Source organism: Vombatus ursinus, unplaced genomic scaffold, assembly GCF_900497805.2.
Source record: "Vombatus ursinus unplaced genomic scaffold, bare-nosed wombat genome assembly UNPS02005659.1, whole genome shotgun sequence".
In the NCBI taxonomy this organism is placed as follows: Eukaryota; Metazoa; Chordata; class Mammalia; order Diprotodontia; family Vombatidae; genus Vombatus; species Vombatus ursinus.
In genome coordinates, this window is record NW_020945437.1 from 1,685,840 (window position 1) to 1,712,599 (window position 26,760).

General features: G+C 35.1%; 1 protein-coding gene across 1 annotated transcript in view; it reads right to left on the reverse strand.

Moving 5' to 3' along the window:
• Positions 1 to 26,760, reverse strand: part of RB1 (RB transcriptional corepressor 1) — a 168,322-nt gene that overhangs the window by 90,135 nt on the left and 51,427 nt on the right. The window contains exons 10-17 of the mRNA XM_027848122.1: positions 18,979 to 19,088; positions 17,607 to 17,684; positions 16,598 to 16,685; positions 14,956 to 15,072; positions 13,807 to 13,863; positions 11,495 to 11,526; positions 11,340 to 11,416; positions 8,281 to 8,477 (exon numbers count right to left, since the gene is read on the reverse strand). Coding sequence (XP_027703923.1) covers positions 8,281 to 8,477; positions 11,340 to 11,416; positions 11,495 to 11,526; positions 13,807 to 13,863; positions 14,956 to 15,072; positions 16,598 to 16,685; positions 17,607 to 17,684; positions 18,979 to 19,088 — 756 coding nt within the window. The remainder of the gene's footprint in view (positions 1 to 8,280; positions 8,478 to 11,339; positions 11,417 to 11,494; positions 11,527 to 13,806; positions 13,864 to 14,955; positions 15,073 to 16,597; positions 16,686 to 17,606; positions 17,685 to 18,978; positions 19,089 to 26,760) is intronic.

The window sequence follows — 26,760 nt, forward strand, 5'->3', positions numbered from 1 at the left end:
TATATTTTGAGTAAATACAGTGGAGTGTGGGGGGAGGCAGGAGAAGGCAATATAGATCCTCTTTCTCATCTAAGTTGGTTCAAGGAGGGAGGAATATATATACAAACACCCACACACCCATATACCCACACCCATACCCACACACACCTAGGTACAGAAATTCATCTTAACTAACAGGAAAGTAGGAGAGAAAAGGATTAAGGGAAAGTTAGGGTGGAGAATAAAAAGGAGAGTAAACTAAGGGAGACAGTAGTCAGAGGCAAAACAGCCTCCTCTAGAGTAGACAGGGTAAAAAAGAAGAGGAATGTAAGGGAGGAAAGTCGTCAGAAGCCAAACAGACTCTTAAAGAGAAGACAGGGTAAAAAAAGAAAAGGGTAAGTATAAGAGAGTAGGATGAAGGGAAAATACACAGCTAACAATCACAGCTGTGAATGTAAATGAGATAAACTCACCCACAAAAGAGAAGAGGATAGCAGAACGGACTGGAAACTAAAATCCAGCAACATGTTTTCAAGAAATATACTTGCAATAAAAAGATACACATAGAACTAAAATATGGGGCTGGAGCAGAATCTATTATGCTTCAGCTGAAGTGAAAAAAGACAAGGGTAGCAATGATGATCTCAGTTCAAGAAAAAACATCTAATTAAAAGAGACAAACAGGGAAATCATATTTTACTAAAAGGTACCATGGACAATGAATTAATATCAACACTAGATATTAATGCACCAACAGCATAGTATCCAAATTCTTAAAGGAAAAATTGAATGAGTTATAGGAGGAAATAGTAAAACTATAATTGTGAGGGACCTCAATTTATGCCTCTCAGTCCTGGATATATTTAACTATAAATTAAACAAGAAAAAAAGTTAAGGAAATGAATAGAATTTTAGAAACATTATATATGATAGACTTTTAGAGAATAAGGAATGGGAATAGACAGGGGTATGCCTATTTCTCAGCTGTGCATGATATCTTCACAAAAACTGACCATGTATTAGGGCATAAAAGTCTCACAAACTAATGCAGAAAAACAGAAATAATAAATGCTTCTTTTTTCTGACCAAAAAGCAATAAAAATTATATTCAATAAAGGGCCTCTGAATAAAAATTAACTGTAAACTAAATAACTTAAACCAAAAGAATAGGTGAATCAAAGAAAAACAATCATTTCAATAAAGATAATGACAACGATGAGATAACATATCAAAACCTGTAAAATGTAGTCAAAGGAGTACTGAGGGGAAAATTTACATTTCTAAATGCTTATATCAATAAAAGAGAATGGGCAGATCAATAAATGGGGTATTCAACTACAAAAATGAGAAAATAAACAAATGTTAAAACTCTAATTAAACTCCAATCTAGAAATCCTGAAAATCAAAAGAGAAATTATAAACTGAAAGTTAAAAGACCCACTACTAAACTAATACATAAAACTAGGAGCTGTTTTGTTTTTACTCAATAAAATAGATAAGCCATTAGCTAACTTGATTTAAAAAAAAAAAGGAAAAAAACAAATTACCAATATCAAAAATGAAAAAGGTGAATTCACAACCAATGAAGACAAAATAAAAGAATTATTAGGAGCTATTTTGCCCAACTATATGCCAATAAAACTAATAACCTAAATGAAATGGAAGAATATTTGTAAAAATACAAACTGACCAAATTAACAGAACAGAAAACAGAATACTGAAATAACTGTACATTTGAAAAAGAAACTGAATAAGCTATAAATTAACTCCTTAAGAAAAAAACTCAGGACTAGGTAGATTTAAAGTGAATTCTACCAAATATTTAAAAAACAATTCATTCTAATATTAAACAAATTTAAAAAAAAATAGGTAAGGAAAGAGTTCTATTTAATTCCTTTAAAAACATAATACCTAATACCTTGATACCTAAATCAGAGGGAGCCAAAACAAAGAGGAAAAGTGTAGAATAATTTCTCAAATGAATATTGATGTAAAAAACTGAAGTAAAATATAGCAAGAAAATTACAACATAAATATATCACAAATATCATACACCAGGCTGGATTTATATCAGATAAGCATGTCTGGTTCAATATTAAGAAAACTATGAGCATAATTTACCATATTGATAACAAAAAAATCCAAAATTATATGATTATCTCAATGATACAGAAAAAGCTTTCAAAAAAATCCAACAACCATTACTGTTAAATACCCTAGAAAGCACAGGAATAAAAGGAGCTCTCCTTAAATTGTTATGTAGAATCAATGGAAAAGCAAGGGAAAGCATTATTATTATGGGGATAAACTAGAAGCCTTTCTAATATGGTTAGGAGAGAAAGGATGTTCATTATCACCATTACTATTTAATATTGTACTACAAATGCTAGCTAGAGCAGTAAGACAAGAAAAAGAAAGAGAAGAAATAAGCAATAAGGAAACAAAACAATCACTTTTTGCAGATAATATGATGGGTTTACTTAAAGAACCTCAAAGAGTCAACTAAAAAAACTAACAATCAATTAACACTTTCAGCAAACTTGCAACATATAAAATAAATCCACACAAATCATCAGCATTTCTGTATCTCACCAATAAAATCTAGCAGGAAGAGACACAAAGATAAATGCAATTTAAAGTAACTACAGACATTAAAAAAATACTTTGGAGTCTACCTGCTAAGACACAAACAGGAACTATGAATACAATTACAAAACACTCTTTACATAAATAAAGGCAGACCTAAATAACTGAAGAAATATTAATTGCTCACACGAAGGCTAAACCAATATAATAAAAGTGACAATACTACTAAAATTAATTTTTTTATTCAATCTCATACCAACCAAACTATCAAAGAATTAAAATGCAGAGCAAAAAAAACAAAACAAAACAAAAACAAAAATAAAATTCACCTTGGAGGAAGAAAAGATCAAGAATATCAAGGAAATCAAAGAAAAACAAAAGAGAAAGAAGAAGACCTCCCAGTACCAGATAACAAACTATTCTACAAAGTTGTGATCATCAAAACAATTTGACAGTGAGTAAGAAATAGAGAGGTTAGGTTGATCAACAGAATAGATTAGGTACACAATATACAGAAGCAGAGCATAGTAACCTAGTGTTTGTTAAACAAAGATCCCAGCTATAGGGGCAAGAACTCACCATTTGACAAAAACTGTTGGTAAAACTGAAAAGTAGTCTTGATGGGGTTGGGATCTAATCCTGGACTTTTCCACATGGCCAAAACTCTGGCCTTTGCCTGAGGCTACAATCCCATCCACTGGCCTTTCATTGTGGCTACACCCAATCTCCCCTTCCTTTGTCTTACCTCCCCATGTATGGCCCCCTGTCACTTCCCACCCTTAATCTCCATTCTCCCTTGGCCACAAGGTCCAGGTCCCAGGATTTCTGTTCACCCCAGTTTACTGGCCACTCCTAGGTCCCTCCCACAGTCTTTCTGATATAAGGTCCACCTTGTTTTGGCATATTCCATTAAGATGCTCAGATTCTTATAATCTAGCCACTGCTTAGATTCTTATAATCTTGCCATGGCTGGGATTCCTCAAGCCTAGCCACTGGTCAGATTCTTATAATCTAGCCACTGTTCAGATTCCTTAAGAGTCTGCCCAATATGATGGATGTTCTAATAAACCTTGTCTTTGGCTGAAAGAAGACTTGGCTCAAATTCTTTTGGGCAGGACCCGCATGTTGTGATATTGGGGTCTCAGCCTCCCCGAATCTCTAAACCACATCATTTTGGTAGAAATTAGGCACAGACCAAATCTCACCCTATTTACCAAGATAAGCGCAAAACAGGTTCATGACTTAGACATAAAAGGTAATAAAATAAGTGAAGTAGTGGGGCATGGAAGAAATCATTTGTCAGATCTCTGGAGAAAGAAAGAGTTCATGACTAAACAAAAGACAGATGGATCATAGGTAAAATGGATTAAATGTAATTACATTAAATTAAAAAGGTTTTACTCAAACAAAACCAATGCAGCCAAAATTACAAGAAAAGCAGGAAACTGGGGAAAAACCTATGTAACAAGTTCTTCTGACAAGGGTCTCATTTCTAAAATATATATGGAACAGAGTCAAATTTACAAGTATAAGGTCATTCCAGTTACTCCCCAATTGAAAACTGGTCAAAGAATATGAACAGGCAATTTTCAGAAGAAGAAATCTTAGTTACCAATAGTCATATGAAAAAAATGCTCTAAATCACTAATAATTTGAGAAATACAAATTAAAACAACTCTCAAGTCTCTTTACACTCATAAGATTTGCTAAGACAACAACAACAAAAAAAGAGAAATGCTGGGGTGGGGGAAGGTGTGGGGAAAATAGGTACACTAACACACTTATCAGAATTGTGAACTAGTCTAATGCTTCTGGAAAGCAATTTAGAACTATGTCCAAAAAGCTATTAAACTGTGCGTATCCCTTTGGCCCAGTGACACTACTATTCGGTCTGTACTCCAAAGGGATCAGTGGGGGCAGCTAGGTGGCACTGACCTGAGTTCAAATCTGGCCTCAGACACATAACATTTACTAGCTGTGTGACCCTGGGCAAGTCACTTAACCCCACTGCCTAACCAAAACACAAAACAAAACCAAAACCAAAACCAAAAACAAAGAGATCAATGAAAGAGAAAAAGGATCCATATATACAAAAATAGTTTTAGCAGCTCTTTTTATAGTGACAAAGAATTGGAAATGGAAGAGATGCTCATCAATTGAAAAATGGCTAAATAAGTTACGGTATATAAATGTGATGGAATACTATTGTGCTATATTGTGCATTATATAATTATAATACATAATGAAAGGGGCAGTTAGGTGGCACAGTGGATAGAGCACCGGCCCTGAAGTCAGGAGGACCTGAGTTCAAATCTGGCCTCAGATCAAACACTTGACACGTACTAGCTGTGTGACCCTGGGCAAGGCCCTTAACCCCAATTGCCTAAAAAACAAACTAACTAACAAACAAACCAAAAAAAAAAACCAAAACACAAATATATAATGAAGAAGATAAGTTTAAAAAAAAACCTGGGAATGCTTGTATGAATTGATGCAAAGTAAAGTGATCAGAACCAGAAGAAAAATTTATACACTAACAGCAACACTATAATGATAAATTGTGAAAAACTTCATAACTCTGATCAACACAATGTCCAACCACAATTTGAAAGGTCTGATGATGAAACATGGTATCCACCTCTAGACAGAAAACTGATGGACAGCAGAGTTAAGGATATCTTCTGCTCTTTCTTACTTTTCTTTTCTTTTTTTTTTTGGGTGGGGGGAGTGGTGGACAAGGCTAATGCAGAAATTTGTTTTGCATGATCATACATATTTGTAATGGGTTTTGTTTTTCTTGCCTTCTTAATGGGTGGGAAAGGGGAATGAGGAAAGAGAAAATACAGAACTGGAAATAAAATTCAATTAAAAAAAAGAAGGGAGAGAAGCGCATTTTGTCATCTCTTCTCTGAGAACAAGGTTGGTAGATAATTATAACTACATAGCACTTGGCTCCTTTTTTTGTTCTATTTATATTGTTATAATCAATGTGTATGATGTTGTTACTGGTTCTGCTTACTCCACTCTAGCATCAGTTCATACAAGTCTTCTAATGCTTCACTGAATTCTTCATATTCATCGTTTCCTATGGAGCTAATATTCAATTACATTCACGTAAAATAATTTGTTGAGTCATTTCCCAATCAATGGGCTACACTTTGTTTTCAGGATTTCGCTACACAAAAAAAATGTTGCTATAAATACTTTGTTTCTCTTTTCTTTACTTCCTTGGAGCATAAGCCTCGCAGTGGAATCTCTTAGTCACTTTCTTAGTTTAATTCCAAATTTATTCCCAGAATGGTCAGACCAATTCATAGTCTCACCAATGGTGGATTAGTGTGTTTATCTTTCCACAGCTCCCTCTTAACACTGACCATTTCCATACTTTATCATCTTTGCCAATTTGCTAGGTATGAGTGTGAAACATCAGAGCTTTTCTAACCTGCTTTCAGAGGAGCTAGATGGTAGAGCGGATAGAATCCCAGGCCTGTAAACAGGAAGACCTGAGTTCAAATTCAGCCACAGACACTTACCAGCTGTGTGTGATTCTGGCCAAGTCACTTAACCCTGTTTGCCTCAGTTTCCTAATCTATAAAATGAGGTGGAGAATGAAATGGCAAACCATTCCAGTATCTTTGCCAAGAAAACCCCAAATGGGTTTTCCTGAAATTATTGGATAACAACAACAACAAATCTGTTTTTCTTTAATTATTAGTGATTTGGAACAGTCTTTCATTCATTGTCAATAGTTTGCAACTCTTTTTTTGAGAACTATTTGTTCACATCTTTTGACCATGGATCCAACACGGAATGACATTCTTACATACTGGTGTTAATAGTTCTCTATATATCTTTAAGATATTAGTCCTTTGTCAGAGATAAAAAAAGCAAAGGTTTTTCTTTCAATTGCTAGTTTCCATTTTTGTTCCAGTTGATTGTTTTTATTTGTGCAAAAGTGCTTCAATTTCACATAATCAACACAATCCATTTAATACTTTGCCCCTCTCTCTAGTATCTTTCCCCTCCAAAACACAGAGCAAATGTTCATTTTTAATAGGCAAACATGAGATATCTCTCTAATTTCTTCAGAAGAAAATAATAATGGACAAACACAGCAAATCAAAGAGCAACCCAGGTATCTGGTACATCTAAACAGGTGACACAGAAAGAGAAGATTTTTTTAGGGTAGTAGATGCTGAAGAGAAGACAGTATTGGGTAGCTGTGGAAATTAAACTTGTCTAGGTATAGCAATGCAATGATACACAAAAAGCAAAGACGTTTAATGTAGCTAAAGGAGAGAAACCTAATTTCAGAAAGAGTAACACTATCAGACTAAAGGGATCCTGAACTGAATATAGTTGGACTTGGGGACTGAACGGGGACGTGTGAGACAGGAAATTCAGTAAGATGCATGCTCTAAGTTGAACAGATGTTAACTCTGTGCCCATAACTAGATAACGATAACTGCCCACCTTTAAAGGTTAAGAAGTGGTATAATATAATCTTTAGAGAGTTGGCCTAGAGTCAAGAAGACCTGGATTCAGTGCTGCCTCTGACATATACTGACTATGTTACCTGGAGACTAGTCACAATATCTCAGTATTCAAGCTATCTCTCTAAGACTATAAGTTTCAGAGAAGATGCTGCCCTGTAACTGGTACAGTTTCCTCATCCAAGAATTCCTTTTATCAATGAAATTACAGGCTTATTTCCCACTCTGTAAAGTCTACACCTAAGTTCGCATCACTTGTAATTTTTTTTGTATTTAATAAGACCAGTTTTAGAATGTTATCAGGATAATTAAGTAGAGAGAATACAGAAGTAATAAAAAGAGTACCATTGTTTGTAAGGCAATATCCACAAGAAAGAGTTTCAAATCGAGAAACTTACCATACCTTCATAGTCATTTGAAGTAAAGGCTGAGCACAGTATCCCAAGACTATACTCCTTTACCATTGTGACTTTGTTTTTCCATTGGTTTTTTCCTTCCCTCCATTTTGCAAAGATTTTTCTTTCTTTTCCCCAGGCATCAATAATTAAAGACATAAATGTGCTATGTGAAATTTGTGGTATGTTCTCTTAAAAAGCTTTCTAACTATGTTAAGATAATTAAGCACAAAGATTTTTTAACTATTTTTAATGAAAATTAGAGTAACATGCAATCTACCAACTTCCAAAATAATTTCTACCAACTTCTCTTCCTGCCTTATAAGACATAGCCATATATAAAAAAGTTACCAGTGTCTGCTCTAGCTTTCCGAGTACTAGACAAAGCTCTTTTATAGTTGGAATCTGAATCTGAAAATTTATGCCATTTTGCTGAAAATTTAAGAATAATTCTTTTAAATTTCAAAATAAAGCATCCTTTATTACAAATCAGAAGTATTGCCTTATTAAATAATCAAACCTACCTGAACACTTCAAAATTTTCTTTTTCAACTCAGTGTGACACGCTACATGCCTGTGCTGAATGCTAAAATATATAAAAACATTTTTTTGAATTAAGGTGACCTCAGAAGTCCAAGTATGAATCAATTCGCTGTATTCCTCCAAGATCTATTATAATTCTAGATTATATAAAGAATTCATACTGATCAAGCAACTGTAGATTTATTCCTATGGTAAAGCGTGTTAAAGTGTCTCAGTTGCATTCAGTTTTATTCATATGTATTCACACATTTAAAAACCTTTAACTATTTAAACTGAGTACTTACTGATTGCCATGCTAGTGATTCCATGATCCGATGTTCACAACGTTCTAAATGTTTTATCATTTCCCTTGTCAAGCTAGCTTCTGCCTTGATAAAGCTTTCGATCACTTTGTAAAAATCAAATGCTTTTAAATCAAGTACATTCAGAATCCATGGAAAAGACAAATCTGTTCCGGAATCATGACTCTGGCATGTACTCCCTAGAAGTAAAAGAAGAAACCAGATTTATGTGTGCATTGTCAAAATAATAAACCTTAGGCTCAAGGTCTCATCTACACTAGATTAAAATATTTATTTACTGCCCTAGCAAATAAGGTAGCAAATTTCTATTAAAATGAAAATGTGAAATTTAGGAGTCCAGAGTTAGTATTAAGATAAAAAAAGTTTTGAGAATCACTAAAACTTATATATAGGCCCTGAGGTTATTTTTGACAACATTACCTAAATGCCCCAATTCATTCATTAATAATAGTTTGTTCAGAGAATCTTTATAAATATCTGCTACATATAAGACATTATGCTAGCAATTGGGGGGATTAGACATGTAGTAATTATTGTGAAAACCAGAATAAAGTTCAAAAGAAAGGTTCATTAAGATGTTATAAGAACTCTAAGAAGAGAGAGATCACTTCCAGCTATGGCAATTTCAAGTAAGACTTCAAAGAATAGGTCATATTTGAACTGGACAAGATTTAAACAAGCAGAGATGGGAGAAGGTCATTCCAGGCACAGAGAATAATGTGAACAAAGACACAAATGCAGGAAAACATGGTCAAGGGATGACAAAGTAGCTCAGATTGGCTAGAACTATATGAGGGAAAGTAAAATGAGGTAAGGCTGATTGAATAATATGAAACTAAAAACTTTATTCAGCAAAACTGTCAAACCAATTCAATAAGCATTTATTGGAAACCTACTATGTGCTACGTGGTAGGAACAGAAAGACACAGTTTCTGTCTTTAGGGGGTTTACAAAGGAATAATTACATGTACAGAACTAAGTATGTACAAAATATATATAGTATAAATATAAAGTTAGAATCATAGATTTAGAGCTGGAAGGGATTTTAGAAGTAATTTAGTCCAACACTTTCATTTTACAAATGAGGAAAGTGATTCAACTCTCTAAAGATTATAAGTAACAAAACTGTTACTGATCTGTATTAGTAGTAGGTTAATAATAATAGTTATTATTATAGCTAGCATTTATCGAGCCCTTTAAGGTGCGCAACACTTTTACATGTTATCTCACTTAGTCCTTACAACAGTTCTAGGAGATGAGTGCTGTTATTATCTCTATTTTACAGATGAGGAAACTGAGGCAAACAGAGGTGAAGTAACTTGCCCAGGGTCATAGTATCTAAGGCAGGATTTGAACTCAAGTCTTCCTGACTCCAAGACCAGCTCTCTCTGCACTGTGCTACCTGGCTCTCTCTGCACTGTGCTACCTGGCTATCTCAGGTTATCCCTTGGAGGTCTCTGCATCAATGAAATAAAAGGTTTGGACCCCCCCCCCCCAAAAAAAAGAAAAAAAAAAGAAAAGTAATTTGGGGAAGGGAGAGGGAAAGAAGCAAGTAGGCCACTCAAAAGGTCATGTGCTTTAGGCAGATGAACTGAACAGTTGTATGGATGGAGTGAAGAGGGGAGAGGCTGGATACAGAGGAACCAACAAAGAGAAAATTGTAACAGCCTTGAAAAAGAGGTGAAGAGAGACTAAATTGGGTTGGTTGTACTGTCAGTAGAAGGAAAGAAGTTGACAGACTCAAGAGATGCTGTGGAAGTACAATTAATCATAACACTTGGCAACTGATTAGAAAGGAGGGGAGGGGAGGAAGGGTAAGCGACAGCACAAAACCAAGGATGGCTCGGAAGTTATAAACTGGATAAATGGAAGAATGTTAGTACTTTCATCAGAAAGAGCAGAATCTGGAGGGGGAGAGATGCAGGGTGACCTGCAGGAGGTGGGGGGAAAGGGAGAGGGAAAAAGGAAGAAGAAGGGTATGGAAGAGTTCTGTTTTAAATGGACTGAGTTTGAGATGACTATGGGACTTTTGGTAGAGAGGTCTAGCAGGCAGTTAGTGAAGAACTGGTGCTCAGGAGAGAAATGAGGGCAAGATATATAGATCGGGAAATCAGATGCATAGAGATAACTGAACTCTTGAGAGCTGATACAACAAAGAACTAAAGCGTGGAAAGGGAACAGGGTTTACTGCATAGTCCTAAGGTATACCCTCAAAAAGGAAGATGTAGGGATATGAAAGATGAACCCGCAAAGGTGAGAGAGAAGGAACAGTCAAGCTGGTAAAAAAAGGAACTGGGACAAAACAGTGTTATGAAAACCCAGGAAAGAGAGCGTTTAGAATAGGGGTTCCTAATCTGGGGTTGGTGAACTTTTTAAAAAAATATTTTGATAAACATACTTCAGTGTGATCAGTTTCCTTCGTAATCCTATGTATTTTATCTAATGCATTTAAAAACATCATTTTGAGAAGGGGAATATGCTTCACTATTCTGCCAAAAGGGTTTAAGACAAAAAAAAAAAAAGATTAAGAACCCCTGATCTAAAAGGAGGGAGCTATCAACAGTATCAAAAGCTGCAAAGAGATCAAGAAAGATAAAGAATGAAAAGCAGTCTTGGATATGACATGAATGAAATAACAATATTTTGGAAAACAATTATAATTTTATTGATGACAGTGAAGAATTTTGACTCTTACAAGATGATACATTGGTTACTCCTTCATATAGAAACTGCATAGTGTTTCCAAAGCAAACAGACTGGCCTGACTTTAGTTTTCTTTTAAGTCTTTACATTATCAGAGCTCTTTCAAGGAGTTCAACAGGTACTATCTCATAAATTCTGTATGCCAAGCCTTAGGAGCCAACATATACTTAAATAAATATTAGTCCCTTAAGTAAATTTTTGTTCAGGTGTTATTTTCACAAGTATAGATCCGACTTAAAATCTTAACTTGTTAATAAGAAACAGCAACAAAAAGTAGATCACAGTCTCTTATAAATTCTGAATCTAATAAAAACAGTTTAATTTCCAATTAGACTTACTGCCATATGTGGCCATTACAACCTCGACAGCACAAGCCAACAGGGATGTATGGAAGATGTTATCATTCAGAAGTTTGCTGAAAAGAAAATGATGAAAACATTACTTTTTGTTTAACAAAAAAAGGAAAGCTTCTACTAAAGTTAACAAAATTCACCTGAAGTTCTGAATAGATAAACGTTCTTCTTCCTACAATAAAAAACAAAACAATGTAAACTGGAACTTTTTACATTATAGTGTTAAATTGAATTCACTTCAACAAATATTTATTAAGCACCTATGAGTAAGGCATTATGCTAGGGACAGGGAAATACAAAGATGAAATAAGATATACTGCTTGGCTTGAGTTTAAAATTAAATTAAACAAGTACAAAAATAACTATTGCAAGAGGGATTGAGATAGGCCAAAAAAGAAGTCCACACAAAGTGCTAAATTAATTTCAAAGAGGAAAAAAATCACTTCTAGCTGAATGAAATGAGGGAGGTGACACTAAGTTGAGTCTCAATGGAAGGGATACCAAAAGGCAGAGATGGAGGGAAGGAAGCAAAGAAGGGCAAAGAAAAAGAAGAACATTCCAGAGGTAGGGTATGCTATGAACAAAGGCATAGTGATTGGAAAGAATTGGACAAGAGTGGGGGATAGTGAATAGTACAATCTGGTTGCAATATAGAATGGATGATAGGGAATAGGGTTCAATAAGGGTGAAAATTCAGATTGGATCCAAAAGGCTATGTGCTTTAAAAACCAGAATAAGATCCTTATATTCTATTTAGTAAGCAATAGTGAGGCATTTCCCTGAGGCTTAGAACCTCAGGGACAATTACAACAATGAAGTCTTTGAGAAGCAGAGAAGCCAAGGGTAAGGCAGCTTTCTGGGAGAAGGGAATGAGTTTACTTTTAGAAATACGTTTAAGTTATTGGATAGATTTCTAGACAGATGTATTTGGCAGCCATTGAAATTTACCAAATATAAGACAAGAAAACCAGAAATCTCAGCCTTTGCCTCATCCCTTTGAAAGGGATTAGATCAGAAAACCTCAGAACTATTATACAATCTGGTTCAGGTAGTGGGTGTTGTCAAATCTTTGCAAGTCATAGCAGATCGATCCACTATAGAGGCAACCACGAGCAAGGAAAGCACCAATACCAGGGTTACAGTAACTACTTCCCTTGGTATCTAACTTGATGGTTATACACAGACAGTTTTTTCCCTCTCCTCCCTCTCTTTCACTTTAAGGCCCTGGCACATAGCAGGCACTTAATAAATACTTAGTGATTGATTTGTGTATTCCTAGGAAGGCAGCAGGAAGACTTTTCAATTGTTAAGTTGACAAATAGTTGTCTTGGCACTTCTTCAGCAAGAGTCATCAACTTTTCTATTCTTCTTCTGACCCTTACTAGACGGTCTCTTCACCTGACAGCACATTATCTTATCACCTTGTTCCTCAGAGAATCTAGCTGCTATCTCTTCAGGAACAGCCTCATATCTTTAAGCAGGTCCAAGTGGCAGCTCTTCCCTTTCTTTTAAATACATTCTACTTTACAACATAAAAGAGGTCATGGTCCTGCTTTGAGTCTTTAGATTTCTTTTTCTCTTTTTGTTTTTACACTGAAGCTCTTCTTTATTTGGGGGGTGGGGGAGAGGGTGTTGTTATTGTTGTTTTTCCCATTTGCCTGTTAAGGAACACTATATTCTCCCTGGTAAGTTGGAAAGTACAGAGGTGTTCTTCAAGCCCCATTTACTTTCTCTTAGAGGAAGGAGACAAAGCTGGTGCTTTTATTATTGATTCATTATTAGACTGCTTCAAAAATATAATTCTAATGCATTCTACTCATTACAAAACATTTTCCTTTTCTCCACACTTTCCAAAAGTTAGATCTTCAAACCTTTGTTGTTTTTGTTGAATTTAACTGAATTCTTACTAATAACTCTTAGAGGTAACTTCCCTAGAGATAAAGTGTTTAACCTAATTAGCCCTTTCTCAACACATTTTCACTTCAACAGTCAGTGACAGCAGAACAGTGATGGCAGGCTAGGAGGATACATTAAAGAGTCAAATACCATAATAAGGGTGAAAAATGGATTTGGAATAAGTAAGTGATATGGACAGGCAAATGTTCGAAGAAGGGAACTTCAGAGGTTCATAATCTTGAAAGTAGAACAGTCTTAAATGCTGAGGTAAAAGCTGTGACTACCTTTTGGGTGTCTGAAGTAGAAGAGAAACAGAGATTATGGAAGTTAAAACAGTTCAGGGAACTATGTGGGTAGGGTCTTAAAAGAGGTATTATCATGGATAATGAAATCTCTAAGAATGATGGCAGAAATAAAGAGAAAAAGGTAGATATGAAAGTCTTTGAGAAAGGTTGGAGAGTAGAGTAGAGGCTGGTAGATTATAGACAGTGATTAAGAGAGAATGATATCATCAGATAGCATGGATTTCAATTCTAATATATTAGCTTTCACTTACTGATTTAAGCATAGATTCCATAACTCTGTAGTACAATCGCACTCCAAGTTTGTATCGCTTTAAAAAAACACACACAAACACAAAAAGTGTGAGATACCACTGTTTTAGAAAAAACACAGAAAGGATGGGAGATCTTGAAATACAGTAATGACCACTCAAAGAAACAGGGCTGCCAATGGGTCATGAAAGCTAAAAGTAGAAAAACTAAAGAATAACAATGTTCACTATATAAAAAAATGATGTTTCTAACCCATCATTGATAGATCATATTTTATTGTGCTGTTACTAGCAATTGTAGATTTGTACTAATGGTTTTCTGTTTTCTTACCAAATCTACCAGGTAGTCATTTGTAAAAAAGCTGGCTAAATTAATGGATGTGGGCTTTGGCCATGAAACAGATTAGAGTTTACCAGCACATACAAAGTTTGAACCTGGCTTTGGATTTTTTCCCTCATTACTACCACGATTTAACCGGAGGGACTGGTTCAGTAGCCAAGTTTATTTTGGGATAGAAATACACATAGTACATCCCACTATTCCAAAAAGTAAACATACACCACATATTTCTACCTCAGAGGATTTACAGTTATTCTGTAAAAGCAGTGATGGAAGAAAAATGTAATCAAACCTCACACCTTAGAAGTTATGGCCTCTCATATATATACTGCACTTCATACTTTTCAAAAGACTTTAGAGTACATGCGTCTTCTCCCACCACAACAACCCCACATAACTGTCACCCTCATTTAGTAAAGGAAAAAACTGAATCTAAGTACAGATAAATGTTATGCCCAAGGTCACAAAACGAATTAATGTTTAAGCCATGCCTAGAACCCAAATTTCCTGATTCCTAACCTATCTATTGAACCATGATACCTGCAAAGAATCATAACAAACAAATGAATTAAGTGGATTCCTATTGTCTCATTTTCTGATTACTGCCCCAAAGTAAGGTATTTAGTCAGCTGAGGTCACAAGAGGAGGATAGCTGGGAGTAGCTTTAAATTACACCTTCTTTTGAGAAAAGAATAATAGCTTAATAAGCTTTACTTGGTAGTATTAATTAATCAATAAGCATTTACTAAACACCTACACTGTACCAGGCATTCTACTAGGTAATAAGCAAAAAGACAAACTGGAATTGTTACCTGTGATCCAATTTCTGCACATCCCTGTCCAACAGCCTCAGCAAATTTCTCTTTAAAGATGCGTCCAATATTCTCTACTCTTTTCAGGATACTTTCCTTAGGATTGACTGTGCAATTCTTCAAAGAAAAACAATAGCACAAAACAATATCTTCAATTTTTTCATGTTTACTGCAGATGAAGTTGTTTCAGAAAAAACTACATAATATTCCCAAGTATGTACACAGAATAAATTTAAATACTACTAATGACTGAGAAGATTGAGTATCCAAAGAAAGTAGCATCTGATTAATCTATCATCAATCCAAAAAGATCTGGTACACTTTTAAAATATTTTAACTGAATTATACTTTAATCTACAAAATACAAATCAAAGTCAAATAAATTATCTTAGTAGCTTTTCCCAATTTGGAATTTTGTCAGCTCTATGGGGAAAATCAGTCAGTCAATAAGCATTTATTAAGTTCCTACTATGTGCTAGGCATTTAATAAGTGCTAGGAATACAAAGAAAGGCAACAGATAGTTCCGGCTCACGTGGGAGACAACATGTAAATAACTATGTACAAAAAAGCTCTATACAGGATGAATAGGAAATAATCAACAAAAGGAAGGCACTAGAATTAAGAGGGACTAGGAAAGGCTTCTGTGAAAGGTAGATTTTAAGTGGGACTTGAAAGAAGCCAGAGAAGCCAGGAGGCGAAGATGAAAGTCAGCATTCCAGGTATAGGGACAGCCAGTGAAAATGTCCTGTTGCCAGAGATGAAGTGTCTTCTTGTTTGGAAAACAGCAAGGAAACTGGTATCGCTGGATCAATAAGTAAGTAGGGGATACATAAGAAGACTAGAAAGGAGGGGGATTATGAATTTTGAGGGAGTTAGGTTATGAAGGGAAAGGACTGTATCTTTTCTAAATGCTGATAAAGTAGATACTTAACATTGGTTGAATGTATGAATCATCTAACCATTTGTCATGAAGCACAAAATAGGGAAGGGGTCACAATATTTATGCTGCATTTTTATAGAATTTATCTCAAAGGTCAAAACAGAAGAAAAAGACCAAGAGGGTTTACTACTCAATTTTTGTTTTAAAACATCCATTTTACTCTTTTATAGCATAAAATGAAGCATCCACATTCCATTTATATTGCTAAGAACTACAATATGCTTTTGAAGCACTTTAAAAAAAAAAAGTGAACTAAATGCCAAAATGCTCTACATAGCCAAGAAATCTAAGGAAATATTATTAATTATCTAAGGAATATTCCTTAATAATTAAAGAATTATTAGCTATGACTTGATTAATGCTACATAGTAATTTATTTGTTTATTTATTTATTTTTAGGCAATTGGGGTTAAGTGATTTGCCCAGGGTCACACAGCTAGAAAGTAACAAGTGTTTGGTCTGAGGCCGGATTTGAACTCAGGTCCTCCTGACTTCAGGGCCAGTGTCTATCCACTATGCCACCTAGATGCTCCCTACATAGTAATTTAAAGACAGTCACAAATAAATCCTGAAAATCCTAGATATCTAATGTTCTAACTTCCAGATTCAGATTTCTTCATAAAATATCTTAAATAAATGTTGATTCATACATTGCCATCAAAACAGAAAACATTTTGACTCAAGGCAGACTGAAATCTTACATTGAAATAAGAGATAAGATTTTCTGATGGTTGATCACTTGCTGAATTTAGTATCATCACCAACTGTTGGATAGTATTCATGACAGCCCTGAAGACAAAAAAAAATAGGAAGTAAAAATGCTAAGTCCTAAAGAAATAGTAAAAGGAGAAGTTACTTATCTGACAAACTTAAACCTGATCATTAAACTCAGTATTTCAATTTGTGTTCCACCAGCTTCCTAAAACACATACTACACAAAGAACTGTATGAATAGCCACTATTTAAAAGATAATTAAATTGGACATCTATCTCAATATATTAACTAATATATTTCTACATGCATAATCCATTTATTAATAAAATTATATCAGTAAGAAATTTAACAAATTTTTAAATATGATATCTTGTCTTAGGGGAAAATTAGTTAAACTGATATAAAGTGGTACCATTTAAACATGAACAACTTTCAATAAAGTATTAAAAGCAATTCTACTGGTTAAAGTAGTATTGTGGTAGAGTCCCCCTTATTTGAGACCTTCAAAATGAATACATAAAGAAATATATAAACATTAGTCCCAGATAATTTCAGCTTCACTTGAAGGTGATTCTCCTCAAATCCCTCCTAGCTTTGGTTTTACTTCAAATAGTTTCTATTTTTTGAGATAACATATATATGGCAAGCATTTTAAGAACTCTAAAGCACTCTATATAAATGTGCTTTAAAACTAATTTGAAAATTGTGGATAGGAGATAAGTTGAGGAAAAGTATGTCTAATTATAGAGGATAAGAAAATGTTTAACTGGAAGGTACATCAGAAAGTCAATCTTTTCAGGAGCAATTAAGTCATCTGTCCAGGGTCACACAGCTAAGTTCAATAGAAAGGCCCAACCGAGAAACCAGTTCTCTTGATTCTCAGGTCAATTATCAGGTGATTTCCCACTATGTTCCATGTATTTAAGCACCAATAAAATAGTAAACACTACATACAGAATAATAGTAAAAAGTTAAAAAAAATAGAAGACCTATACCTAACAGGAGTCTGTGGAGGAATCAAAGGCATGTCTTCATCAGGATGATTTTTTCTTGGCGTCCTCTCCATTTCAAAACTAAAAAAGGACAAAAACGTCACTATCTCACACAAAGTTCTTGTTCCTGAAAAGAACTGAACTGCTGAAACTTACAAGTTCTTCCATACAGGTTAAAAGAATAAAACAATACTGTCTTCAATCAATCAACTCTTATTTATTGTTTAATTGAATTGTACAAAGAAAACTGCAATATAAATGATAGTATATGGCCCCATGAATAATCTGCCTGAATGTAACATCAGGCATGTCTGCTTTAACTATTTCTCTTTGTTACAAGAATTCTATTACATGTGTGTGAGCAGAGAATGAAGAAGGAACCATATTGAGAAGTGACTGGTATTTTTTAAAATCAACAAAACACAAAAATAAAGCTGCATGAAAAAGAATTATGATCTCTGATTTTAGCAGAGTTATTTATATATGTATTTCAAGAAAATATTTTACTAGGTACCTGAAATGTAGATATAATAATAATCTTCTAAGAACCTAAGTGTCAGATTCATTTTCTCCTTAATAGTACTATTAAACTAACTAAGGTTCAAAAAACATAAAAGCTCATCTTCTATCATGATGTCATTCTTAAGTTACAGGAGAAACCATATTTTGAAAGGAAGTATTGTTTTAACTTAGGTGATATGCTGAATTTAACTGTACTAAGATTTTTGGAATACCCCATATAAAACAATTTCATGCTAGAGGCTCGTCACAGATAGAATTTCACATGAAAATGAAAGGAGATACTAAAGTGCAATATGATCACAAAATCAAAATATTCTACAGTATTTTCAAGAATTCAGTTATTTTTAAAAACTTGATTTTATTTATGTAAGAATTTGAGAGGAGACTTTTAAGTTTAAAAAGTGACCAAGTAAGGAAATAGTTGGAAGAATATTTTTGATAGTATCTTTAAAAAAAAAACCAAAAAACTCTTAGATATTTGAAAAACATACAAAAGGAAAGTTGTTGATATATTTGGTTTGAAAAAATAGAAGTCATTTCCCCCCACCCCCATATAATCCTATAAATGAGAAGAAGAAAAGGAAGGGTGAAAAGGAGTACTCTAGTTGTAAAATCCAAATATAATAATAACCTTCCTTTGGAACATTTGTTAATGGCCAAGGATTTTTTTTTGTTAAGTTACTCTAAATAACATTTCTATCTAAATTGCCTACTAAAATACATGCCAGTAAAACTAGCATATTGTCAACCTTTTTGGGTTGCTAGTTTCATCCTTTTAAGATATCTAAAGAATATCAACAAATTAAAATAAAAATTTGCCTTTCACAAACAGAATTATAAAAATATGGCATACCTATCAATAGAATCAACTTGAAGAGTTTTATCATGATCCAGAAAGAGTCTTGCATCCATATCTTTGTTTTTAAGGTAAATTTCTTCATATTGTTTAGAGAGATTTTCAACCTCAAAAAAAAGAGAAAGTTAATAATATTTTAAATGAATTATAGACATATATATATCAATACATGGAAGCATGTCTTAATTCAAGAATTTTAACAATAATAAAATGTGCATTGAATTTTATATTATACATTAGAAATCCATGCAGTATAAATAAGGTTGCTCTAAAGATGATTTGTAAAAAATACATATTTAAAATATATAACTTCAAGTTTTTCAGGCTAATATATGTTGATACATTGGCTAATTAACCTATAAAGCAACCAATAAAGTATATCACAGTAGATTTGGTTTTTTGTTTTTAATCCCCCCAAAAATGCCAAGATCCAGCAAACAATACCCAAAATCAAGTAATCTAATTCTCATGAATATGATACACTTTAAATCTTTTCAATATGTAGTCATTTTTCAAACCCTTAAAAAGTCTGTGTATATCCCAATAGTATTCTCATAATCCTCAGGCTTCAAGTAACTCCCTTCAGCTAAACATCTCAGAGATGTACTCAGACAATACAAGTACCCTCAACAGAATACGACCCACTCTACAAAATCCTAAATGTTGACACATACTTCTCAACTGCCTCAATCATAGTATTACTTACATTAACTCTAGCCATTAATTTTCTTCTCCTAAAATATGTAATTGATTTTTTCTTTTCTTTTCTTTTTTTTTAGGCAATTGGGGTCATGTGTCTTGTCCAGAATCACACAGCTCGTTGTGTCTAAGGCCAGATTTGAGCTCAGGTCCTCCTGACTCCAGGGCTGGTGCTCTATTCACTGTGCCATCTAGCTGCCCCTGATTTTTAAAATTATAACTTAAATCCAATGTTTCCTGAGTAGATGTTTTGGGTTCACTTCTATTGCTATTTATCAGACTAGTGGTAGGGGGAGAATATTGTGAATAGGGAGGAATGCAGAAATGTTCTAAAAGAGGTATTATGGAGGAAAAATGTTTAATTATTTAAATATATTTTATTTTGAATTATATGAAGAAATAAACATCTAATCCAGGGCTTCTTAACCTTTTTTTTCCATCATGGACTCCTTTGGTCTAACAAAATCTACGTACCTTTTCTCAGATAACGTTGTTAAATGCATAAAATAAATTACATAGATTACAAAGGAAACCATTTATACTGAAATAGTTAACAATTTTTTTTTTAACAACTACAGAGACTCCAGGTTAAGCATTCCTGAATTATAATCCCTTTAAAAAAATGAAGGAAACAACTGCAGAGACTCCAGGTTAAGCATTCCTGAATTATAATCCCTTAAAAAAAATGAAGGAAACAACTTCAAATGAAGAAATTTAGAGTACCTGGATAACAAAAACAACATCACCTGCTACTCCTTAAAGGAAGTTCAGAAGCCCTTGAAAGAAAGCAGACAGACACATAAACCTGTTTCTTTGTAATGTAAAGAAACTATTTCTCTGAAAGGGAGGCTAAAGAATATAGGATTATGACAGAGAATTTAAGAGCCAAAGAATCACTTGGGGGCATTTAGACCTCCAGTACCAAAAAGTCTCAAAAGAAAAATGTAATACTTGTTTTCAACAACAGCTTATATTTAGCTCCTGAAAACAATGAAACTGGCATGGAACCACTAGCAGGTTTTGTTTTTTTACATGTTGTCTCCCCCCAAAGAACACAAATTCATCCCCAACACTTAGTGCAGTAAGTGGAACATAGTAGGTGCATATTAAAAAGTGCTTGCGGAATGAATAATGTTTTTATCACTTGTAACATTCTTACTAATTATTTCTATCAAAATTAAAATAATCTGAAAATAAATCTGAAATGAGATCACTTCTCTCCCAATTTGACATTCTATTGGCCAATTCTCTGATAACATCAATGCAATTCTTCTGAACTCTGATCATCAGATACAACCACTTTCTCTGTTACTGTTTATGTATAGGAATGTTTGTGTTTATTCAGTCAGTCAGTAATCATTTATTAAGCACTTACTATGTGCCAGGCATTCTGCTAAGCAGTAGGAATACAAAGAAAGTAAAAAAAATAGGCCTTGCCCTCAAGAAGCTTACATTCAAACGGTAGAGAAAACATGTAAATAACTAGGTACATACTAACACACAGCAAGTAGATGGAAGGTAGTCTGAAAATAGAGACATTAGGAGCTGGGGAGGACTGGAAATACCTCCTCTGGAAGATGAGGCGTGAGCTGAGTCTTGAGGGAAGCCAGGGAAACTAGAAGGCAGAGGGAAGGGGGCAGAGCATTTCTGGAATCAGTGCAGCCAATGCAAAGGTATGGAGATCGGTGATGGAATGTTGTATTCAAAGAACTGCAAGTAAGCTAGCTCACAGAATGTGTGGAGAGGAGTTAAGTATAAGAAGACTAGAAAGGCAGGAAGGGGTCAGGTTATGAAGAGCTTTAGATACCAGAGATCAAATTTGATACCAGAGTTGAGAAGGAGCCACTAGAACTCAATGGAAGGGAGTGGAGGTGGCTGTTAGAGTGACATGGTTAAACTTACGCTTTAGAAAAATCACCTTGGCCCTTGAGTAGAGGATGGAGTAGAGGGAGGAGAGACTTGAAGCACTAGGAAAGAGGTGATGAGGGCCTGAATTAGGGTTGTGTTTTTGGATATGGAGAGACAGAAATACATATGTCAGGTGTTGTAAAGGGGAAAATGACATGGTTTAGCAACAGTCAGTCAGAGTGAGGAGTGAAGATGACACCAAGGTTGGGGGCTTGGGTAATTAGGAGAATGGTGCTATCTTAAATAGTAATAGGGAAGTTAGGAAAGGAGAAGTTTTGAGGAGGAAAGATAATGAGTTCTGTTTGAAGATGCCTATGAGACATCTAGTTCAAAATGTCCAAGAGGTAGTTGGAGATGTGTGCTTACAGCCCAGCAGAGAGACTAGGGTTAGACACAAGGACTGGAGAATCATGTGCACTGGATAATTGAACCCATGAGAGATAATGAGCTCACCAAGTCAGTACTACAAAGCAAAAAGGACTATCTTAGGAGAACATCTATGATTAGTGAGTGTGACATGAATGAAGAATCAATAGAAACTAAGAAGTAGTAGGACAGAATGAGGAGAACCAGAAGAAAGCAGCGTCACAAAAACCTAGAGAGGAAAGAGTGTCCAGGAGGTGATCAACACTGTTAAGTGCTACAGACATGTAAAAAAGGATGAAGATTGAGAACAGGCCATTAGACTTAGTAATGAAGAGATCACTGGCAACTGTGAAGAGGGCAGTTTCATTTGAATGATTTGGTCAGAAGCCAAGGTATCAAGATTAGGACTAGGGGGGTGGAGCCAAGATGGCAGAGTAAAAGCAGTGACTTGCTTGAGGTCTCCCCCAAAACCCTCCAAATACCTATAAAAAGCGGCTCTAAACAAATTCTAAAACAGCAGCACCCACAAATAGACAGAGTGAAACAAATTTACAGCCCAAGACAGCCTGGATAGTTGATCAAAAAGGTATATTGCGCCGGACAGGGAGAGGAGAACAGTTTGGCGTGGATGCACAGGCAAGGCAGGCCTCAGCGAACCTGGAGCTGGCCTTAGAGGAATTGAATTGAGGACAGCTGTGGCAGTTTCCAGACTTCTCAACTCACAAACACCAAAGACAATTTAGAAGGTCAGTAGGAAAGTCTGTGACTGTGATGAGAGAGAGAAGCTTTGTCCCAGCCCCAGTCCCCGGTGCAACCGCAGGGCAGCAGCTACTTCTGGAGCTTCCAGTCCACAGACTGAGGGGGAATTGAGTGGCTGATCAGAGGGGGATTGCAGGGATCTCTCTGCTGGTGCAGGATTCTCTCACTTTGCCCGCGATTGGATCTAGGTCACAGTTCTGGGTGGTGGTCCAGGGGCGAGGAAGAGTGCTGGCGTGGTGGAGCTTGTAGTGGTGATGGAGAAGAAATCCTCCTCACAGTTCCAAGGCAGAAAAGAGTGCTCGTGGTCAGCCATAGACCACAGCACAGTCCAGGAAAGGAGTAAACACTTCGCCCCTTATCATACCACCCTGGAAGAACTGAAAATTTACAGGTCCATAAAAGTATCTCTGAAAACAGCTGCACAAAAACCCCAAAACTTGGGACAGTACATTCTCCACACTGGAAGCAGACCCCCACCTTAACAAAGAGTTTAAAACTCAAGTAAATGGCTAGGATCATGAATAAACAAAGGAGAAAAAAAAAGTCAGACCATAGAATCTTTCTTTGGTAACAAAGAAGATCAAAACATACAACCAGAAGAAGACAACAAAGTCAAAGCTCCTACATCCAAAGCCTCCAAGAAAAATGTGAATCAGTCCCAGGCCATGGAAGAGCTCAAAAAGGTGTTTGAGAATCAAGAAAGAGAAGTGGAGGAAAAACTGGGAAGAGAAATGAGAGTGATGCAAGAAAATCAAGAAAAACAAGTCAACAGCTTGCTAAAGGAGACCCAAAAAAAATACTGAAGAAAATAACACCTTAAAAAATAGCCTAACCCAAATGACAAAAGAGGTCCAAAAAGCCAATGAGAATGCCCTAAAAAGAAAAATTGGCCAAATGGAAAAGGAAGTCCAAAAGCATGCTGAAGAAAATTCTTCCTTAAAAATTAGAATGGAGAAATTGGAAGCTAGTGACTTTATGAGAAATCAAGACACTGTAAAACAAATCCAAAAGAATGAAAAAATAGAAGACAATGTGAAATATATCATTCAAAAAACAACTGACCTGGAAAATAGATCCAGGAGAGAGAATTTAAAAATGATTGGACTATCTGAAAGCCATGATCAATAAAAGAAAAAAAAAAAGATTAGGAATAGAGCAAAAATAGAAACACCTAGTATAGATAATTTTCTTAAAGAGCTGAGGAGAGATATAGTGGGGAGGATAGGATCAATTGAGGGATTTTTAAGAATAAGGGAGACATGAGCATGTTTTAGGAAGCTGGGAAGAAAGCAGCAGTTACGGAGAAATTGAAAGAGAGTGAAGACAAAAAGTGGGTTCAATTTTCTGGAAAAGATTGTGGGGGGAGGGAGATCCAAGTGTGCATGTAGAAGAGTTAGCTTTGGCAAGGAGAAGGGCGAGAAGTGGCCAATTAATAAACATTTATTAAGCGCCTACTAAGTGCCAAGCACTGTGCAAAGAGCTGGTGATACAAATACATAGACAGTCCCTGCCTTCAAGAAACAATAGCAGAAGACAACACACAAAATGAAGCTGAAGGAGAGTCAGAGACAAAAGGTAGTCAGAATGAGGGCCTGATGAAGTTCAGAGTAATGCAGCCAGGTGGGCTGAAGGTTTTGGAAGGAACAGGAGTTTCAGGGTTGGCTTTGGTAAGGAGAAGGGCCATCTCTTCATTATAAACAACAGTGAAGTGGGAAAGGGGAGAGGAAGATGTCTGAATATGAGATGAAGAAGGGAGAAAGGGAGCTCTTGGCAAATGGCGTCTAAGTTTTAATGGGGCAAGATCTTCAGTTGAGAGAGTAGAAGCTGTACCATGGGAAGCTAGAAGAGGACTAGGAAAGTTTAAAACAGCTGCCATGGAGAACAGTAAAATGAATCCATTAGAGAGGAATAGGATGTTTCCCTCACTGCCTTGAGGGCCCAGTTGAGATTAGAATCATAGGATGAAAGATTGTTATATTTTTCCAGCTCTTTGAATCCAACCTTCCCTCATGTTACAGATGTGGAAACTGAGGCCCAAAGGAGTTAAGGGATTGTTAAGGGGGTATGAGTTGGGAGGGGGAAGAGAATAAGAATTTATATAGCACTTACTTAGTATCAGACATTGTGCTAAGCACTAGTTAAGTTTCTAATACTTTTTAAAAGAGAGAAAAGAAACTATTTCTCTCTCTTTCCAATTCATGTTATTACCCCAGTAATGTTCTTCTACTCTATGGCAATTTTAAAATAAAGAAACAATTTTTTAAAAAGTGCTATGGCATATCAATTTGAAATTAAATCTTAACATTTATATACAAGGCAGAAATCTCTCCTTAGAATAATTTTTATTTCAAAATTTAAGCTGTCATTTCTGTTTATAAAGTTGCCCACAGGTTTATTCCCATCCACAATACAGCAAAGACATTATCCATGCTATTTTCTGCATGTTGAATAATTACATAAATGAAAAAGAACAGTTTCATTAAACCAAAGTTTCAAGTAACATTTTTTTTTAAATTAAGCTTAAGAAAAAAAAGTCACTAAGGTGAAAATTATAGGGTCATTTTGGGTGTGTTAAGCAGACATTTATTCATAAATGTTTCCAGGACTTGGCATTTGAAGGGGCAAGCAAAATCCCATGCAATCAGTTTCAAGAGAAATTCAAGAGATTAAAAATTTCATGATGTTGTACACTGCAAATTATTTTTAAATCACCATATTAATGTTAGCATTTGAAATATACAGTAAACATGTATAGCACATTTGGCCATCTGTTGTCTTCAAAGAGCTATTATTACTATTGTAATACCTCAGATGGGATGGCACTTGTGCTTTCTTCCCTCACTTCCTCTCCTTTCCCTACCTCCCTAGAGGACATGCTACTACTTGTATTGAAGCTTTGCTGCATCTGTAGAGCAGTTTGTGTATAGCAATAATTAATCACAAATTTAAAACTAAACATGGAAAAATTACTCAATCACATCAACTACAATCTGATAAGTTTATTTCTTCTTTTTTCCCATGATTCTATACCATAATTTCTAATAACCCGCTTTACCTTTCCTCTCTGCCTTCTACTGCTCATAAATTAAAAGTTTAATTTAATCTTTACTTACCTACTAAAATTTCTTCAAAGCAGTTAGTACATTGTATTTGATATATAAATGTATTTAAAGAATATATTTAATAGAACTCAACTCACCTAGAATTTAGAATAACTTCCAAATGCCCAATTTGCTTTACATGTTACACAATACACATGCCATTATCTAAATTACAAAGTCAAAAAGCATCATTCCACAAAATCGGAATGATTTTAGCTATGATTCTCAATATAGCTATGAATTACAATAATGTCTTAGTAACTAAAATATTTAGATTTGAATACATAAAATGATTTGCCAGAACCTTCCCACTGTGCTCCCCTTCTCTGCCCACAATAGTCATTCTAAAGTGAGCAGTAATAATATTATCACAAAATACTCAGTGGACCTCACAAGCTCTACTACCCTCACCTTATCTCTTCCCCTCTCTATCACTTTAGTCACAATTGGTGTTAGGCTAAGTATTTCATCAATCAGTATTTCTCTCTACAACTTTTCTAGGTTAACTATTTGCTTCCTTCACCTCCTAAAGTTACTTCCCAGGACTAGTAATTCCAAACCCCATCTTCCTGCTCACTTTACAAAACTCGGCCTGATGTTTTCTTTTATCCCAAAGTCCAGCCAAACCACCCATCCCAAAGGGCACTCTTGCTTCTGCTCAGTCATCTCCCCACTGTGAAAGTATAAAGGAGGAGACAGAAATGGATCCTTCAATCCTCCTAACTCAACAGAGGAATCAACAAGATTCAAATTAGAGTGTGGGGTCAGGAGACAAGAAAGTGATAGAAAACCGTAAAGCTAGAATATAAAGTTAAACTGCAAAAACAAACAAACAAACAAACAAAAAAAATGCCCAATGTATTTGGACAAAGAGTTTCTGAGCAGGAAGGTCTCATTTGGCAAATGCCTCTTCTACATAAACCTACTAAAAGAGGAAAAAGTAGAA